Source organism: Chaetura pelagica, unplaced genomic scaffold, assembly GCF_000747805.2.
Source record: "Chaetura pelagica isolate M959 unplaced genomic scaffold, ChaPel_1.0 scaffold10, whole genome shotgun sequence".
Classification (NCBI taxonomy): domain Eukaryota; kingdom Metazoa; phylum Chordata; class Aves; order Apodiformes; family Apodidae; genus Chaetura; species Chaetura pelagica.
The window spans coordinates 2,660,410-2,678,346 of NW_009952263.1; the positions used below are offsets into that span (position 1 = coordinate 2,660,410).

Genomic DNA, 17,937 nt, shown 5'->3' on the forward strand with positions numbered 1-17,937 from the left:
CAGGAATCACAGGTACATTTTCGATGTAATGGGTTTTTTTTCCTGCAGGTTTAATTTGTACTAAGCTAAGCACTTGTTGACCTCTGCAGCTCTCCTCTGCCCTATGTCTGAACACAGACTAGCTATGGTAGAGACCAAACCCCAACCTAAAGCATTTTGGAAAAACCTGCTGGATCTTTAGACAGTTCTTCTTTAAGTTATTGAAAGTACATGACTAGTGTTTAAGTTTTCGAATACTATCTGTCTCATCAGCCTGTGGAAAACTGAGTTATATTCATACATTTTTTCTGAAGCTAATTTTTTTAGTGTTTTTTTTCTCTCACTTGTCCCTTCAGTTTTATGGTTTTTATAGTTTGATTAGTACAGAGTTGTTATTAATTCTGACTCCACTATATAATGTCCCACTGGAGATGAGAACTTTGTTATACTGAGGAGTATATAGTTATTAGAATAATTTTAGCTCTTAAGTTTATGATTCAAACACTTTGCAGTGTAAATAGACGAGAGGGTAATTTTGAAGAGGCCTGAGGGATGAGGGCATCTCACAAGTTGTCCAAGACAGCACATATATTTTGGAATGGAACCCAAATGTCTTAAATAAAGGGATTTATTTTTTTTCTAGGCAAAACCTATATATATTTTTTTCTCTCTTTTTGAGAAGTGGGCATATGAAATGACATGCCAGTTCATACTCAATCCATTATGCTACATCTCAAAAACAGCTAGGGAGGAACAAATGAGATTGAAATGTGTTTCTTTCATTCTTTTGAGATGAAGGGCATAGAAATTTTATTATTAACTTGCAATATTTTATTGCAGTATTTCAGTAAAATGTATACTTTCTTACTCCAGAATAAACAAATATTAAGTTTAATAACAAAACAAATTTTATTTGACTTAATATATATATATATTTTGCATATTTGCTTCACCAGAAGGGCCAAAACCATAAAACCAGAAAATCTAAATTACTAAATTATTTGTAAGGCAGTGCTCTTGATCTCTAATACTATGCTTGATTCACAATGGTCTCTTCTGTACTTGGAAATCACTTGCTTTGAAACATGCATTTTTAGTAGCTAGATGTTAGGGTGTGCATATACGTGTATCCTTACTTTTGATCCAAGTTTCATTACCTTTTCGAAGTTTGTTTAGTTAAGAGGTGTCGTGTTATTGAGAATATGTTTAATAAATGGCTCACACTGGAGATAAGTATTTAAGTGCTCATGTCACACACTCTTTATTTTTTTTAATCGTTTGTTTTTATGTCCTCGAGGACATAGACCTGTTTTTCACTAGTCAGGCAAATGATTATAAAAATTTATCTTGGGGAAGTGAACCTGTTTTTTTTTCTTTGAAGTAAGTCAGGCAAATGGTATTGGCATGGACAAGCAATGAGGCTATAATGAGCTGAGAGTATTGATTAGGAGTCAAAATGCGTGGTTGCTGAAGTCACTGGTGTCATTTTAGGTCTTCAATACTGTGTTCATATGAAATTATTTTTGCGTTGTGTTGCTGAGTCCCCAGATTGCAGTCTGGCACTTGGGATCCTGAAAGAGTTGCCTTGGTGTGGAGCAGGGGAATGCATGGACCTGTCAGTGAATTCATTTTATGTGATCTGGGGCTATGTATTTTTTGTATGTTCTTGGGTAACATGAAGGTGCATGTTTCATGCATGGCCCACCCAATGCCCTCACAGGTTCTGTTCGAACTTCGGGAAGAAAAAAGGCTCTTTGTTCCTGCAAGTGGAATTATTAGCAACTTAAAGTTATGGTGATACACAATAAACACAGTTTGGGCTGCTACTCCATAGTTCTTTTGCTGGACCATTACTGTGGTTCCTCCCAAGACAGCAATAGAGAAATTGTTGTATCCCACTTTCTTGGGGCAGGATTTGTGGCTCTGTAGGTGCTGAATATGGTTGTAGGTACAGATGTCAGCCCATCTTTTTATCACTTTTTGCTATTTGAGTCCCATCTGAACTTTATTCTGACCCAGGTATGTCTTGGATTCATCTGAAAGGTAGAAATGTGCTGAAACTGAGGGTAGAAGAGGATGTGCAGAGCTGAAATGTGCATGCTGATATGAGCAGTTTTTTAGATGCAATGAAACAAAATTCCTCCCCAGTGCAACTTGATCATGAATGTAATAAAATGAGAGAACACAACATTAATTCACCATGTTTTCCCCTGTTGAAATTACAACAGACAAAAATGAGTAATAAAACAATCTTATAATAATGTAATTGCTTTATGCAATCATGTTTCTAGGAAACTTTTCAAAATCAAGAAAATACAGATTTATCTTCTGTTTCAATGAGCACAGGGGGAAATACCTCGTCTTTCCATATGTTATTAGAAAACAAAAACTATCATCGAGCTATAGTTTAAAATAGTACAGCAGCACATCTTAAATGCACTGTTTCAATTTGATCTTGTGCTCAAAGGCATTAACTTCTTACTGCAAATTGCTATAGATTTAATAATTTGTCTAAACAAGCAAAAATGCACAAAACATGGCAAGTGTAATCTGAACTCACAGTATTTAAAATTATTATTTAAAATTGCATCCATTATGTAGGTAAAAATAATACCTTTTATCTGGATATTTTTTTCTTTTTTTTTTTTGGAAAGGGAACTATGAACAACTGAATTAGTTGACACAGTCATGACTGGAGCTGCTAAATATTCTCTGGTGTATGTTTTCTTGTGTATGATTCAGTGTAATTCAGCATAATGGCTTCTAGTAATGACAGTGGGAGTAAAACGAGAAATTATTATGTGTTTTTAATCAATATAACTGAGAGACTACCTTTTTTTTTTTTTTTTTTTTTTTTTTCCCATCAAATAAAGGATATTCCAAGTCTAAGTGGTAGTATAAGTCTTGTCCCCTCACAAAATTTTCCAAGAGACAGACAAATACTTGTGGAAGCGAGAAATAATGTCTTGCAGCCTGTTTTATTTTGATATTCCATTTGTTCTTTTTTCCTCTGCTTCTTGATAAAATATCTCAGGTGCTCAAGCCTCTTTTATCTTTCTCCCAGTCTCCCATACCATTTTAGGAGAAAATACATGATTTACTGATTACTTGTTTACTAGTATACTGAATTTGTGGGTCTATTGCTTTATCTGTTTGAAGCAGTCTGGTAATTCCTGATGATTCATATCTTTGATTTGAACCTAGTGGATAGAAATCAGTGATGGAGTCCATTTGCATTTTAAGTGTTTAATCAGTTGAGACCTTCTCCAAACTTCTACTGAACAACAGACAGCCACGCTATAATCATTATTATAATTATTTATGCAATTTGATGTAATGTAAGACTAATTATGAACATATGTATGTTATTACTCTTATAACAGTCTAAATAAATGAGCCCTAAAGGCTTTGTGGATGTGTCAAGTCACAAAATTAAGCTTTCTTAAAACTACGCAATAGCATCAGGTTGTGTCTTTATATGCCTTTATTTATAAAGTGGGTTATGGTGGGGGAAACCTTCTTGTCAAGAAGAAAAAGAGCCCTTTGAGATGATCCATCTAATCAAAATAAGCGTGACAGGCTTTAATACCTTTATTATATTCATACCCACATACTAAAATGTTGTACATTTTTCATAATTATGTTCCACAGTAACTGCATTTGTGTGAACTCTTTGGAAGAAAATGGAATTAATTAACCACCTGGCTTCACCTCCTGTATGAGAAGTAACAATTCTAGACATCTTCACAGTTGCTGGAATACATGTTATTTTAACTCTTCAGTAATAATGTGAAAAAAGACCTGCTTTTTTTTAAAAAAAATAAATTTAAGAAGAGCAGTGGTAATCTAAGGCTTGGATGATCTTGATTTGGAGATGTCTGCAGCCCTGTGAGATACTGCATGCTCTCAAAACTGACTCCATTGCATTGAGTGGGTAGGCATTTGGCATGCTGTAGGTTATTCAGAGCAGTTTTGACATCTGAAAGTGTCTTCAGATTAGGAAGGCTACTGTATCTTGAATACCTGGACTAATCTTGAAGATGGATTAAGCAGACATCAGTGTATTTTTGTTATGGAATAAGACAAAATGTTGTGCTAGGGTAACAGTACCCACAGTAAGGCAGTTCCTAACTTACAGAGATGGATGTTGGAAATAAGGTAAGAAATAAGACCTTCAATATTTGTTTAACAGAAAAAAAACACCTTGTAAAATGTAGAAAGAGAACTGTGGGGTTCAGTATTCTCCTTACCTGAGCCATTGTACCACATTCTGATAGAAAAAAGACCTATTTCTAAGACCCTTTGAGCAGGTGAAGGGGCATCTTCTTTTATGCTCCCTTCACAGGCTTCAAACATTAATACCATTTCTTTGTTGCACAGTGAGGAATAGGCTGTGTGTATCTGTAATCATTCAAAGGTGCTTCTGTGATATGAGATCTAGCTAAGATGCTTTGCTAAAATAGTAACTTCATTTTCTGGACAAGGCAGACTGGTCCAGAATGAAACATTTTGCAAAAATCCATATTTATTTAAAGATTTCTGAAGATGTACTTAAGTCTTGTCTAAAATCTACTCACTTTCAAAATGACTTCTAGGATCCACATTCATGTGAACGACCTTGGTGCTTAAACACAAAGATTTTCAGGTCCTTTTGCAGAGGTGGGGCTTTGAAGGCTGTGGGTGTCCCAATAGCACCACATCTAAAGACTTCGGTAAATCCTGGGACTTTAGCCCCTTGATCCTGTGAACAGTGTTGCTGGATCAGGCTGAGGAGCAGTTTAGCATAGCATCCTGTCTCTGGCAGTGGCAAACAGATGATGTTTGATGAAAGCATATAGAAATATTGCAAAGATAAAGTGGTAGAGTCTTTAGATATAAGATATATCCTAATTAAGGGTCCTGTTTCCAAGGAGTGGTGTTTTTGGACTTTCAGACTTATCTGTTGCTTTTAGGCAGCTGAGTTTAATAGCCTCTGTGCCTTTCTTCACATACATTTCCTAACCCTTTCAATCATTGATGCTTTTGACTCGGTCCTATTAAAATACTTTGAAACAATAATTCTTCCCTGATGATACTTCAAAAATTCTATTTTTCATCTTAATGCATAATCAGCTTTTAAAAAAATGTATGGAAGAGAGCTTTTTATTTTTTAAGCCCATGTTTTAAACATGGTGCACTTTTTTTTGGTCTTGTTTTTCCCAGTCTTCAGCGTGTGTCATTAATTGTTAAAAAAAATGGTCTTGGTGTTGTGTAGCTTTGTCAGTTCGGTTTTAGAGTTAGGATATGCTGTTGTCATGACTGTTAGCTGCTGTTAAATTAATATCAGTGTTACTGTTCCCTATGTTAAAGAATGTGTTTCTTTCATCTTAATTGTATATTCTTTTTTTTTTTTTTTTTTCCATGCCTCTTTAATTTTCAGTGTCATTACTCCATGAAGAAGGCAGCTTCCTTCCTGGGTATTGGTACAGAAAATGTTTGCTTCATCAAAACAGATGAAAGGTAAGCAAGTAAAACCTATGCCTGAGGTTTCTGAGACTTTCTAAAATGCAGTAGTGCTGCACATAACTGAAATATTTGAATGTGACTGAAAAAGTTTTAAATCTGTGTCCCTTAGAGGTAAGATGATACCTGAGGAACTGGAGAAACAAGTCCAACGTGCCAGGAAAGAGGTGAGAGGGGGAGAGAGAGCATGAGGGAGAGAGAAATGTATGCAGACCGTGTGCTTGTCTGAGTGAAAAGGAAAACCAAGAGTGAGTGAAATCTTACAAATGGGGCAGTTAATGTACCAATGTATTTCATACAGGTACAATCTGTTTGCCACAAACCTGTAGGCCAAGCCAAGGCTTCTGGGTGCTATGCTCTAATGAGGAAGAAAAATTCCACAGGGTGTTTACTGCTAATGGAAGTCTTGAGTACAATGCTGCTCTGAAGTATTTAGCACATTTCTTTGAGGATTTCTTTTGCCCTTGATCCTTTTTCTAAATGGATGCAGTATTTGTTTTTCCTAAACAGTAAATGAAAACTGTTGGTTTTTCAGTTAATTACGGCTGATATTTCTCTATCCTCTGCAGTGAGCAAGAGCTTAACATGTGGCTTAGTCTCTTAAAGTATCGTACAAATGTTGAATTTGGTCCTTTCTAGTATTGCAGCAAGAGTGCAGAGATTCCATCTTGTGCCTCTTTTTCCCCCAGGAACTTTGCCAATTAAGAAAGTCAAATGCCAGCATTTGGAAATGTACTCTGTGTGTATAGGCAACATTATCACACATTCACACAATCTGTAAGACACCACTTACTGTAGTCACCATAATTTATTTTAGAGAGCTTGGAGTGAATGTGAATCCACAGATGCAAAGAGCATCTTCTTTTGGCTTGATTAGCTCACCTTATTTCTCACTTCAGTTTGTGCATAGAGCAGTAGTACACAGAGCTCAGCCCTTAGTCCATGATCTATGAATACCAAGCAATTAGTTCAATATCCATGGTGCCAACAATGCCTGCCATGGAATCCTATTTATGTAATGATAAATGTAGTGGTTATCTTAAAAAAAACACATCTGACATTTACGATTTTTGAAGTTACCCTCAGCATGATGCTCTAATTCAAAAACAAATGCTCTATGTTTAAATGCTCTGCTTACAGGAGAAACACTATTTCACTTGCATTTTGATGGAAATTACAGGTATATTGGCAGTTTTTCATTTCACCAGAGCTTCAGTAAGTGTGTCTGTCATTGATAAAGTATTATTTTACAACTGTTACAGAAGGGCACTTCAGTAAATTACAGTAAATATTCCAATGACTCTAGACAATCGACAATGTATTTACTAGTGGTAGGAGTACAAAATGATCACTGACTATGAGTAGCTGGAGTCCTAGGCTTCTTTCTAGGGGATTTAGTCAGAAAGATTTATTCTTCTTGACAATATAGCTAAATAAAAATAAAATTCCCTTATTTATGGGGAAAAAAAATAGTGGTAATAATCTTTGGACTCTGTAGAGATCTTAGACTGGTCCCCATATTCAGTCATGTTACCAGCAGGCTGTTGGGGGAGATTTGACTTTGATGTAGCTGTGGGAGAAAATTGATGAGAATACTAACAGAAACTGTTAAGTACAGTAGTTTGCCTCACTTGCAAGTGTGTACTGTACTTGAGTTTCAGGTTGTTTTGTAAGTTTGATTGACTATCGCGAGTTTACTAGGAATGAATGACCAAAAAGTTAATTGTGAATGTATGGGATTAATGTAAATGAATTAAAATATTGTTTTGACTGAGCAATTTGTAAAGAAATTTTAAAATACAAAGAAATAATAATAATGCACCATTTTAACAGTCCTCTACACTATTCTAGAAGTATGTATCCAACTGTCTGTCTCTGTAGTAGATGTTCAAAAGGGGCAGCACTTAAAAAAAAGAATAAAAAATTTACAAGACTCATGTGTAGAATTTGGTTTTCCAGATGATGTCTGATTTCAGTGAAGCTACATTGAGTTACATCAGCAGGGAGACTTACATCATCCAAGAGATTTGATTTGCTGCAAATGAACTCCAGGGATCCCAGATAGTATAATTTAATAACAACTTCAGTGCCACTTCAGTAACTGCATTGTCATGCTTTGAGCTAGATGCTGAAACATGCAAAGGAGTTCCTTCAGCATGTATTTACCAGCAAATGAGACTGCACAGTCATTGTGAGGGCTCAATTTTGTGGAGTAATTACAGATTCCACTAATTCTTTTCATTGTTTTGGTTTCTACTCCTAAGTAGGCACAGGCACATGTATCTGTCAGGATACGTGACCTGGTCTGGTAGTGTAGTTGCCTCTCACATTATTAGTTGAATGGAAAAGCAACAAGGAAAGCCACTGCAACCAAAGTGGAGGGCCTGTGGTGGCTGTCTGAGGCTGCAACCAGACAACAGTTGTCCCACCTTATCCACCTATCTACCCTTAAAACTGGCTGAGGTTTCCAGTGGTCTCTACTTGCGTTCAGTTACCACCTACAGTCCTTCCTTTCTTTCTCCTTCCAGGGGCAGGAGAAAGGTAACAGTGCTTTGCTGCAGACCAGGCATTGGGGTCAGACAGCAATGGGTGTCCCACTAATTGTATGAGCCGTGCCAGGGCTGCCGAAGGCAAATTATGTTCCCTAACTAAAGGTTCCTCTTCACCAGGCAGAGAATAGGGGCAATGCAAGTGGAAACCCTAAAGGGATGAGCCCTTTCCTTGCATGGGTAGGCTGCTGGCTGAGCTAGTAGCTTGATTTTATTCAGCAGAACAGCAGCAAATGTGGTAGTAAAATGTGGAAGACTGAGAAATGAAAATCTGCGTGTAAAATGAGATGTCAAAAATCTGGTATGTTTTCATCTTGACAAAACTAGCATCTGTCAAAACAGTCTGAGGCTGCTGAAGTCTGCCCTGGGATGGTGCTAACTGGAAATTTATGTTTATTTATTTATTTATTTATTGAAGAGTTGGTATTTTTAAAAGCAGTACCTTCTGCAGAGAGACTAAAATGTAGACTATTGCATCTTTGTCGCATATTCCTAGACCTTTTTATGCTTTAGCATTGCAGATATACTGGAAAAAATCAGCAGTGCAAATTACTTTGTTTTGTTTTGAATCTTATTGTAGGGGTCAACACCATTTCTTGTCTGTGCTACAGCAGGCACAACAGTGCTGGGAGCATTTGATCCTCTGGATAAAATTGCTGATGTCTGTGAAAAGCATGCCCTCTGGCTTCACATTGATGTGAGTTTGTATACTGTGTATTTTTGTTTAGTATTGCTTTTTTATAATTGCTTTTTTCTTTGACTGTTGGTATTTCTGTGTAGTTGGGGTTTAGTTGGGCTTTAATAACTTTTTTTTTTGCATAGAGAACAGCAATACATTCTGATTTGTTTCTGTTCCATGTGTTGAAAAACAGCAAATAATGTGGTTGTGACAAACAGCCAAAGCTATTTTGTTGTTGTCAGCTTATATTTCAAAATTATTTTAAAATCAGTTTCTTCTTCCTTCTTGATACCTCCTAAAAAAATCTTCAAGTGTTATTATATAAAAATATAACTTCAGATTCTTTCCATGTGCTGTTGGAGATTGGACACATTAGAATTGTGGTGTATGGTTCACATAGGTTAAAATAAAGGTACCTTTCTGACTCAACCAGTCATAAATGTATCTTTTCATATTTACAGGTTTGAGTCTCTTGTAGATCTCCTTACAATTTTGTAAATGGTTCAGAAATTATTCTTGTCTCATTTCATTATAATTTTAGGCTTGGATGTTAAAATCCATGAATGAACCTTTTTTAGATAATCATAGAGTCTTTTTTTTTATCTGAAAGAGTTAGCTGTAAATGTGTTTTTCTAAAACTAGGTCTCTTCATCTTGTCTAAAATTGTATTCTCATTATAATTGCAATGCCACAACTCCAGGACGCCTAGACTAAAATCCATGGAGCAATGAGAATCGGTAGCAACATATATGGAGATTTTTAGACCCACTTTAAATTTTACAAGTGTTTGTTTTATGTTGAATATTTAAGGAAAAATCATGTAGACTGAGATGTGTGTTCAAATAAATGTCTAGCAGACATTGATAAAGTTGTTGCATCTGTGAGTCAGAAGAACTTAGCCCTAGCATTTTAAATGTATTTAAAATGAAGCTTCCTTGTGACTGTGTGCTGGTGAGAATGATCTAGATGGTTTTTAGCAGAAGTGCAGCATTCACATTGGGCATTAGAGTCTTGCATATAGTTGGTGGAAAGATTTGTTTTCAGAGTCTGTGTTGGATTTTAGGTGAGTTAGGGCATTAGGGCATGGCTGGAACTATCTCCAGTGGCTGCAGGAGGACAATGAGTAGTCTTCTAACCTACTCCTGGTAAGTGAATAGCTAGAGTTAGGTGGGATGAACTTGGGCTGTATTATAGTGTTTTGTAAAGAATTAACTTTCTTCTTCTGACTTTGCCTCATCTTAAGCTTGGTAAAAATGTCAGTGAATGTCTTAGAGTTAATTTTCTGTTGGAACAGTGACTGTAGCTGTCACATATTAATTGACTCCTGGTAGAAGGATGAATGTAGAGTAATAAATCTGGTTTATGGTCTAGAAGAGCAATTGTTCTGTTAAGATATGATTCATGTTATGAACCTCTCAGTGGCTCTTTGGAGTTCTGTCAGTGTTTTTTTCCATCTTTCATGCTTTAGAAAGAGTTGAGTGCATGGTTGTTTCTTTATTTTTGTTGTTTTATTTAAAGTTTCTAGCTGTATTTATATTGGAACAGGGTATGGAGAAGAGACTGAACCCTTTTCATGTAAGTGACACCAGGCATATATACAAATGTACTATGGTAAATGGAGCAGATTGTAATTAATAATGTGACCTTTTGTCACTTAGAGCACCATTAGAAACAGCTTTACTAGAATAATATGTGAACAAGTACAGGCATCTGACATTCAGAGATAGTGTATAAAGAACAGTGAAGAAGTACCTTCTTCTAGTCTTATAAGCAAGAATATTATACTTGAAAGCTCTGAGGATCTACACTCCTCTGAAAGGCCTGGCTTCCTGTTGAATGATTTACATGTTATGCAGTCTGGTTCATAGCAAGTGAATACTGCTTTTTGGGCCTGCTGTACCTTTGGAGGAAGAAAGATATAGTACAATTAAACCAAATACTTAAAAACTAGGAAAGTTTTGTCTAATTTAGGACTTTGTGTACCATTGATGATAATCAGGATTATCTACTGCAGATGGTCTCAAGAGCTGTTTATAAGAATACCTTATGTGAATGTCAGTGGTATTATTTCCAGATTTATACTGATGTATCTCGTTTCAGAATATTTTCTGATCCCGCAAATTGATATGTTTGCCTTAGGGAGTCTCTTCTCATTAAATATGAAGTGATAAAGCTCATGATTCTCAGGAAGGGCAAAAGGGAGAATGTCAACATAAAATCAATGGGTTTCAGGAAGATAAATTTCAACAAAGTCAGAAACAGTAGATAAGCTTTCACATGGAGACAAACCTAAAGAGGAAAAGGGGTTAAGGAAAAGGTTGTTTTAAAATGGTAATACCAAAAAGCCCAAACTGTCTCAGCAGTCGAGCCATTCAAAAGCCTGTATGTAGAGACTATAACCAGGCTTATTTTATGTACATAACAGGATTTGTACATGCATTCCAGTAGCTTCTTGTATTCTATCATGCATCTATGATGCCTTTCTTAATGACTTGTTTCGCATCATCAATATGCACTTGATCTCTAGCACTTAGGCATGTCATGTGTTATGAACATGCAGCTTTAAACACTAAGTATGAGTATTTCTCTCCTGCTGGTCCTTGCTTTGACTTTTTTTTCCCATGTCTAGACCAGTACAGAAAACTGTGTTAGACCTATTAACCTGTGCTTAATTTGGTAGTTTAATCACACTGTGAACATTGTGATTCCCATTGTTCAGCTGAAAGCAGTTTGTTGCATATGAAACAGTCATTTTCTCATACCTAGTAACCAATTACATCACATGGGAAACAGTTACAGTAATTATCTCCATGTTTGAGCTACCCTGCATTGCTCTCAGCTGAATTTGTCATAAACAAAAAGTGTCAATCTAGTTTAAACAATCTATGTTCCTTCTCTAGTCTCATGGATGGAGGAAAAGAAGTTAAATTTAGTGTCTCTCTTCTGAGAGCCAGAGAAACATTGCCAAGCTGCAGCTGTAGTAGTGAGTGAAAACCTGGCTGGAAAATCATGCTCAGAAAGCAGTTACCAGTGGTTGACTGCTGAAAGGGGAGGAAATTTTAAGTAGGATTCCACAAAGGTCCGTCCTAGGTTGGAAGTTATCTGGTATTTTCATTAACAAATTGGATGAAAAAGAATATGCTGAATTTGAAAATGACATAAAACTGCTGCAAGAGGCAGTGGGAGGACAGAGTTAGAAATCAAAGAGCTCTCAACAGTTTGAAGGAAAAAGTGGAAAAAACTAGGCTACAGTTCAATAAAGGGAGAACTCTACGTTGAAGCTCTAATAAATACACAAATAGAGGTGAAGGATTGTTGACTCAACAGCACATCTTCAGAAGAAGATCTGGAGTTTGCAGTATGTCACAAATCAGAATTTGTAAACATTTTCAAATAAGGTCAAATGTCTGTCAGAACTGCATGAAGAAGACACATAAAACAATTATCTCTTTCTGCTTGGTGCTCCATTTGTTTTATCTAGATTGTGTGCAAATAAAATGTTACATTTCAAGGTTAAGGACCTACAGGAGAAAGATTAGGAAATAGTAAAACAGTGAGGATAAACAGAACCATATCTAGAAATTATGACCAAAGAGGAAAAATTGAAAGTGCTGATTTATTTTAACTAGAAAACACAGAGAGACAACATGTCATAGTCTGCAGCAGCTTTTAAAGCATCTGTAAAAAGAAAATTAATAATCTGTCCCTTGACCACCCCAGGTATGACAAGTGGTAACACTGTTTAGGACTGACTCTTTAAATCAGTAAAGTTCTTACTGTTAAACACAAATTAAGTGGTTAAGTTGTGCAGCATTTGTCACTAGAGGTCTTTAGGCAAAGCCAGTGTTTCTCAGTCTTCTTAGGTACCTTATCATTAGCTTTTTGTTTTTGTCAGCCCTGGATTCCAAAGCACTCAGTCTTTGAATCAAGCGAAGAAGCATGAAGTGTGAATTCATTTTGTAGTACTGTGGTTCAAGGAGAAATTGAAAGCTGGTGGAGATGCCTGGACCTCTAGCACTATCACCCCTCTCTTCCAGATCTCCAGCAGTAGTTTTTAAAACCAAGGCAGAAAGTAATGCCAATAGTGCTGTGGAGGCAGCAATTTCTGATGTTTCTCTGCACCACATTTTTCACTTTGATGCTACTCACAACCTGAGTGTGTTATTGATTAATAATCAAGTGTTTGACAGAAATGAGATTAGTATGGCTGATCCTGTCTTTGGGGGTGGTACACTATTGAGGTGATCTCTTGATGAGGGTCTTTCAAGTCCTGTTTTTCAGAGACAGTGTAAAAAATACCAACTTTTTCACATACAGACACCCTTGTATGCAATTTTTTCTGAGATGTATTACACTTCAATGGGTTGGTTATGAATTATGAAATTAAGGGAATAACTTGACTGGTTTAACTGTATTGAATCACTGAATGAGAAGAGTAAAATCTGTGTATGAATAGGAAGGTTGGTGTGACTGTCTTCCTTTAACATAGCTAACTTCAGCTAGCTGCAGTAACCCAGTTTCAGGTCATGGCTCTGCCACAGGCTTAATGTGAGGTTTGAGGCAAATAATTTCCTACCTTAAGTCCTGCCTGTAGATTGAGCAGCAGCCTTCTCCTCAGCAAGGAAGATGTTAGCATGACAACATAAAATATGATGTGGTACATTAATGTACAGCATTAATGAGAACGACATGTGTTAAGAGAAGTTATTAACCTTTCATTTCCCCTGTGAGCCTTTACTGCTCCTGTCTCCCAGAGACAGCAGATCCTATTCCTAATGTATGGCTCAGAAAAAATACCATTGCTAAATTCATAGATCAGCTATCACATCTGTTTCTTTTAAGGAAAAAAAGAACAAAAGCCAAACAAGCATATGTTCTTCATGCTCAGATCAAGAATCTTTTCATCAGTAATTTATTCTTCATTAGCCCAAAATTTATTACTTTTTTTTTTTTTTTTTTTTTAATAAACTGAGTCCAGGTGTGTTTGGTGGGCTGGTGCATCCTGTGTCTCTGAGGAACCTTGCTTATTTCACAGGAATATGTCTAAGTGGATTGTGCCCTCCTTTTTTTTTTTTTTTTTTCTTCCCCCCCTTTTTTTTTTCTTTTTTTCTTTTCCATATTTAATAGTAATGTCTCAAATGCACTGTATGACATGGATATTATTTGTTGTGTGTTCTCCTCGCTGCGCTCCTGTGGACAAATATTCTTATTGAAGGATTGAAGATTCGCAGCATCTGGTGGGTGAAATCTTGTCCTTGCAAAACTCATGGATGAGAATCACCTTCCCTGACTCCAACTGCCCAGAAACTAAACTTCTCTAATAAAAACCTGATAACTGGGTTCCTTCTATAGTCCACAGAGAGAAACAGCTGCAAAAGACGTTTCTCAAAGACAGGTATCTAGAATAGATAAGATGAAACTCAATATGAAGTCTCAGTGGAGAGCTCCTCCCTACAGAGAAGGCTTAAATGATTCTTAGACTATTCTCAGTTCTTAGATGACCTGAGGGTGATGTAGTGAGTTTTACCCCATTTTAATGTCTGTTGGATTGCTGCTAACAGAAATGTTGCTATTGCCCACTCACTGACTTTGCTTTTCATATTCAAACTCTGTAGAAAATCTGAGCCTGAACTTTACAATTGGCAGAGATTATGGTTCTCTACTGTTTCCCTTGTGTATGTCTCAGAAAGGAAGTGGCTAGCAGGAAGAAGAAGATACAAAAAATGTACCTTTCTGTTCTCACTGCTTAGGTTTAGGCCGGGAGAAAGGAGGCAGCTCTGATTCAATGTCAGGAATGGGTCTGGCTATGCCAAGGACACTTCAGTTTTAGCTCTTGCTTACACAGAAAGTGCAGTGTAGTTTGCAGTTCACATAGTGGCATAAACCTTCAGCACCTCTTACTTAGGCATAGTCCCAGACTGCCATCTTTATTTCAGTAGATGATACTAATGGCAACATTTAGCCCACTGACTGTAGTAAAATAATTTTTAAATGAGCTAAGATGTCTTCAGAAATTATTAGTTGAAGCATTATCAACAGAATTTATACAAATTATATTGTCCTCACTCTATCCATGTTCCAACAGGCTTCTTGGGGTGGTTCAGCTTTGATTTCAAGGAGACATTGCAGACTTCTTCATGGCATCCACAGGTAAGTCAGTTTAGTTCATGGGCACACACTGGGGACTGAGATGGAAGGTGTGTGGCCTGGTAGCCTCCATGCGAGCTGCATTTTCCAAAATACATATTGCTATTAATTGGAGAGATTTCTAAACCGATGAGTGTGTGTGGACAAAAAATGGGAAATACGATTTGTCTGCTGGATTGTGTTTGGCCATTTTTAATTCTCTACTACCCATGGTGATTGGTGCAATTTCCACCTCCCTTCTTTGCTTATAAATTTTGTAGGGCTGATTCTGTCGCCTGGAATCCCCATAAAATGCTGTTGGCAGGAATCCAGTGCTGTGCTCTTCTGGTGAAAGACAGCTCTGTAAGTCATCCTGTCCTCTTTGTTTGTTTTTCCTTTTTTCTTAATGTGGTAGACTGTTATTGCTGTAATATGGAAGTGGAAATAATTTTAAAACTACTGCAAGTCAGTGTACATATATTGTAATGTATGTATAATATTCTTTTGAATGTCACCACAAAATTAAGAAATAGTGAGTAAGAGTGAAAAAGAGATTAAGAGTCAAACCAATCCAAGTCACTGTACTCACCAGTGGTCAAATTTTGAAGCTGGTGCCCTTGTTAGTTAACTTCTGTACATGATTTGCATTCAGAATTGAGTATTTTGTCACCTGGGTCTGTAGCACATAAACACCGAGCTCATCAAAGTCCTCGGAATAGCTGTCATCCATTGGGACTGCTGCACTACTGCATCTCTGTTTAAAGTAGGCAGAAGTCCTCTTTGCATCCCCTTACACTGTTGCACCAGAGTAGGAAAGAAGTGGGATAGAAGCGGGAGCACACACAGGTAAATGTGCTGAGCCTACTTTCCACATTACTATTTCTTCCTTATCACCAGAGTGACTTAGCTTTTCCAAAACCCGTAACAAATTAAAAAGTCAAGCAAGCAGCAGAGCTCTGATCTCTAACAGCTCAAAAATGAGATGATTCAGCAGTGTGGTAAAAGTCCTTGCTAATAGCTTTGTGGAATTCTTCTATCTTAATGAAGAAACCAGTAAGAAGTCAAGTATTTCAAGCCCCATTTCAAACTCAGCCCTGCTAAAATTTATGCCCATTGTTGACCATCAGTGGTGAATTTTAGCATATACTTCATAATTTATGAATGACTGAACATCATGAATGTATGGAGCCCCTGAAGTTTGCATCACTATTTTGTGACCTTGGGTTTTTAAAAAAACATTTCTAAATTTCTTTCAAACCATCTGATAGTTTCTGCCGGTTAGCTGTCCATGTAATTGCTTACTAGCTTCTGGTAGTAAGAACTGATGAGGACCACAGAAGCAGAGACGTTAATCAGCACTCTCTTGGAACCGAGTGCTCCAAGTTAGAAGTGAGACATGGCAGGTCAGAAAGGAGAAGGGTATCTCCTCGTTTCCATAGACTAGAGTCTGTGGGATTAAAGAGAATTAAACTCCATGACTACCCATCCATCACTTCACCATTATTCCAGGAACAAAACCAAGCAGAATCAATTTATTGACTAAGATTAATGTGGTATTTTACTTGCAGGCTTTGGAAGAATTTGGGGCTAGATTTTTAACTAATTAGGCCCAGTACATAAATGTAGCCCCAGGTAACGATTAAACTACTTGGGCTGCATGGTGGAAATTTCTCAGAAAGAAAGAGGAAAAAAAACAGAGAGGAGTTAAATATTCTCGCTGCTCTGGCATTTAAGTCACTTTATAAACACTGTTCCAGCTTCAGGGCTCTGGCAGCCTTTCTATGTTCTCCTTCCATGGAGTGAAAGGTCTGGTAGAGCAATCCTATTCCACTTCTAAATCACAGCTAAGTGTGCTGGAGATACTTGTAGAGCTGAATCCTGGGCCATTGAGGGATCAGAACACAAAAAAAAAATAATCACTGTTGTACAGTGAGACACGTTCTGGAAAGCAGATGATTTCTCTACATGGGGAGGGAAGAGTGCTTTATTGTGTGTTTAATTCCTGGAAAACTGGCACTTGGATGCTTTGTGTGTGTCTCAGTACAGTCATTATAGGCAAACAGAAGTATGTACAACTTTGAGTACTTTCATATCAGCTTTTTGAAAGTGTTGGAATATAAATCCTCAAGAAAATAAGACCAAATTTGTATTTAAGACACTTTGGCATAAAGGCCTTGATTCGCTTTTATCCTTTCCTTACCAGAACAGGCAGCTGAATCCAATTTCCCACTAAAAATGTTATTTTAACACCTGTAAGAGAAGTGAAGAATATGTGCACAGGCTTCTCTCTTTGGCACTTGTTTAACTGCTCCTAAATTGCGTAAATACCTGTGGCTGTAGAGGAAGAACTCATTTATATGTGAACATAATTACTTCACACTGTGGTTAAGATTCATCAGTGGGAGCTGGAAGAGTTTGGCACACTTTGCTCTGCTAGTGGATGTTCAAGAAACCCCAGGTAGTTTCTGAAGTGGAGAATTCTGCAAGAAATCAAAGCAACAGAATATTAAACGTAGATGCTAAGTCCCATTTATGAATCAAGCCCTAGCTCCCTTTGACTGTCTGATTAAGTCAGTTTTGTTAGCCTGTCTTCCCATTTGCTTTGAAATCTGTGGACTACCTCAGGATTAGAGTTAAGTGATTATAAACAGACAAATAATCCTCTTCAGTTTTTCTTTCTCTCTTTTTTTTTTTAAATGTATAGGTTGTTTAACAACCACACACTTTGTATGTTATTTTATATATTGAAAGGTAATATTTAGAAGGAATAATTGTGTTTCTGATGTAGTGGTAAAAACCTAATTTCCCATCAGCAAAATCATAGTGACTGTTTTTGTTTGGTTTGGCTTTTTTCCTACATTTTATCAATAAAGCATGAAGTCTAGCATTGTTGACAGGCTTAAGATGTTGCAGCTAGACTATTACAATGAAAAGTATTTAAATTTTTTCTATACAGCTTTGTTAAAAAAAAAAAAAAAATAAACTGCAGTGAAATGCTGATAAAAGAGTATCTTCCAGCCTTAGTGAAAAAAAATTGGAACGATTTCCAAAGAAGGTAGAGACAGAAAAGAGAAATATGTGTTTGACTTGATTAGAAGTGAG

At 36.8% G+C, this 17,937-nt stretch overlaps 1 protein-coding gene across 1 annotated transcript in view; it reads left to right on the plus strand.

Annotated features, from left to right (window-relative positions):
- GADL1 (glutamate decarboxylase-like 1) overlaps nt 1–17,937 on the plus strand; it is a 70,422-nt gene that overhangs the window by 5,789 nt on the left and 46,696 nt on the right. The window contains 5 exon segments of the mRNA XM_010007499.1: nt 5,399–5,478; nt 5,594–5,648; nt 8,611–8,727; nt 14,795–14,859; nt 15,117–15,198. Coding sequence (XP_010005801.1) covers nt 5,399–5,478; nt 5,594–5,648; nt 8,611–8,727; nt 14,795–14,859; nt 15,117–15,198 — 399 coding nt within the window.